Below are 2,440 nucleotides of genomic sequence, written 5' to 3'. Positions count from 1 at the left end.
AAAGCCAGAAATGTGGTCTACAAAATAAGCTGTATGGATGGTGATTGTAAAAACGGAAACACGGCATACATAGGTGAAACGGCGAGAAGTTTGGCTGAGTGTGTAAATGAACATTGGAGGGACTATAAGAATCACAAACAAACCTCGGTGCTATACCAGCATGCCAAAGAACAACATGGTGGTGTACTGGACCGAATTAGCATAGAAATCCTGTCTAGACACCCCGGTGACGCATCGTTACGGCAAATACAAGAGTCAGTCTTCATAACTGAAACACGACCAATTTTGAATAGCAAGTACACGTAGAAAAAAGCCTGACAATTACCCATGGTTGCATATGTTGTTCACACACAAAATACAGAACGTGAACGTAAATAAAAAAGATACATTTACAAAGAAAACAGAAAATAACAGAAAAGAAACCAAAACGAAGTCCAAAGTCTCTATCTTATCTAATATGAACGAAATTGTTACAAACACACATATGGATGCACATGCTTACATATAAGCACGAACACATAAGTGCGTGTACACATACGAGCGTGCACACATACGAGCTTGCACACACTCACATGCTCATACCGAACAGTTTCAAAACAACGCCAAATCATACATTCAAAATAAATGGAAGTGGAGAGACAAGTTACTGAAGAGATTGCAAGAGTGCAATGAAATTATTTAACAAAAAAACTAAATACTGTTTATAAATTAATAAAGGACTGAACCAGTGCATGTGTTTATTACCGGCATAATGCCTCTCCCAAGGTTTAACTGTATTTTTTTCAACACATGTATCCACATCAAGAATCTTGCACACGAAATACACATGCGAAATATATATATTTGTATATATATATATATATGTATGTATATATATGTATATATATGTATGTATATATATGTATATATGTATGTATATATATGTATATATATATGTATGTATATATATATGTATATATATGTATGTATATATATATATATATATATATATAGTGTGTGTGTATACACTGACTTAATATATATTTTTTTATATTCATGTATGCATATAAATATTAGAATGTACCATTTATTTGTAAGTGTAACTTTATAGAACATTAAAATGCAAATGATCAAATACTAAAGTTTAATATTAAAAAGGAGTCTCTTTTAAACTGTGCAGGCTTGCCATTTTCTTCGTTACTTACCATCTGCCAAGGAGACTTATAGTGACGGAAGGATTTACAGTGTATTACGGGTGAAAGATGCCACCAAGGCAGAGAAGAATAGCCATGATGGGTTACAGATCTGTAGGTAAGTGACCTTATACTCTTCTATATTCTTATACATCTATGCATGATAAATAAATGTATGTGTGTTTATAGCTATATATACACACATACTTAGGGCTGTCTATTGACATGCAAGTATGTGTATAAACACATTTATGAATGACTATACAATCCACAAGCTTCTCACTCAAAATGATGAAACCAGTACAATGTGATGAATATCAAACATGATTATTTTCATTGGAAAATACCTTGTATTTAGATGAGTTGAGATGTTAATATGTATCTACTTTCTACAAATGTACACACACACGCACACACACACTTATATACAAGGGATGGCTGAAAAGTTCAGAGGCTGACCAAGACACTCTCATGGAAGGTGACTAAATGAGGTTTATTCTTCAATATAGTCCACTTTGTGATCCACACACTTCTTTCATCAGTGTTGCAGTACCTGGATCCCATTGGTGATCAAAAAACTCACCAATAGCAGATATAACATCATATTCACTGTGATACTCCTTCCCAGCCAAGTATTTTTTCATGTTGAAGAACAGATGATAGTCAGATGGGTCCAAATCAGGAGAATAAGAAGACTCATCAACTAGTTCAAAGCCACAGCAATCATTGAAACAAAGGACTTGTGTGCTGGAGCATTGTCCTGATGAAGCAAACCCCATTCGTCAGTTTTCTTGGGTTTTTTTGGTCTTGATAGTCTTTCGTAAACACCTCAGCCAGTTGGTATACTACAGTCCATTGATTGTGTATCCCTTTTGAAGATAGTCAATAAACACAATGCCTTTTGTATCCCCCAAAAAACTGAGGCCATTGCCTTTCCTGCAGAGGAAATGACCTTGGCCTTCTTTGAAGCAGGTATAGAGGGGTGTTATTACTGCATAGATTGTCTCTTTATCTCTGGCTAAAGTGGTGAAACCAACACTCATCCTTGGTTTGGAAACATTCAAGAAAACCTGCTTGATCTGCCTAAGACAATATCAGATTTTCCCATGATGCGATCAGCCTGGTATGCTTTTATCTATCTCATTCATCATCATCATTTAACATCCAGAAAACCAGCTTGATCTATCTTAGACATTATCAGATTTTGCCATGTTGTGATCAGCCTGGTATACTTTTATTTATATATATATATATATATATATATATAT

The 2,440-nt window shown here is 34.6% G+C and overlaps 1 protein-coding gene across 2 annotated transcripts in view; it reads left to right on the top strand.

Annotated features, from left to right (window-relative positions):
* The window catches only part of LOC106871992 (GTP-binding protein Rheb homolog), a 128,662-nt gene that overhangs the window by 65,533 nt on the left and 60,689 nt on the right, over positions 1–2,440 (top strand). For both annotated transcript variants that reach the window (XM_052973796.1, XM_052973795.1), the window contains exon 2: positions 1,160–1,290. In XM_052973796.1, coding sequence (XP_052829756.1) covers positions 1,242–1,290 — 49 coding nt within the window. In that variant the 5' untranslated portion in view covers positions 1,160–1,241. The remainder of the gene's footprint in view (positions 1–1,159; positions 1,291–2,440) is intronic.

Source organism: Octopus bimaculoides, chromosome 17, assembly GCF_001194135.2.
Source record: "Octopus bimaculoides isolate UCB-OBI-ISO-001 chromosome 17, ASM119413v2, whole genome shotgun sequence".
NCBI lineage: Eukaryota > Metazoa > Mollusca > Cephalopoda > Octopoda > Octopodidae > Octopus > Octopus bimaculoides.
Note: the sequence above shows the minus strand (reverse complement) of the source record. Positions and strands in the feature narration are given on the sequence as shown.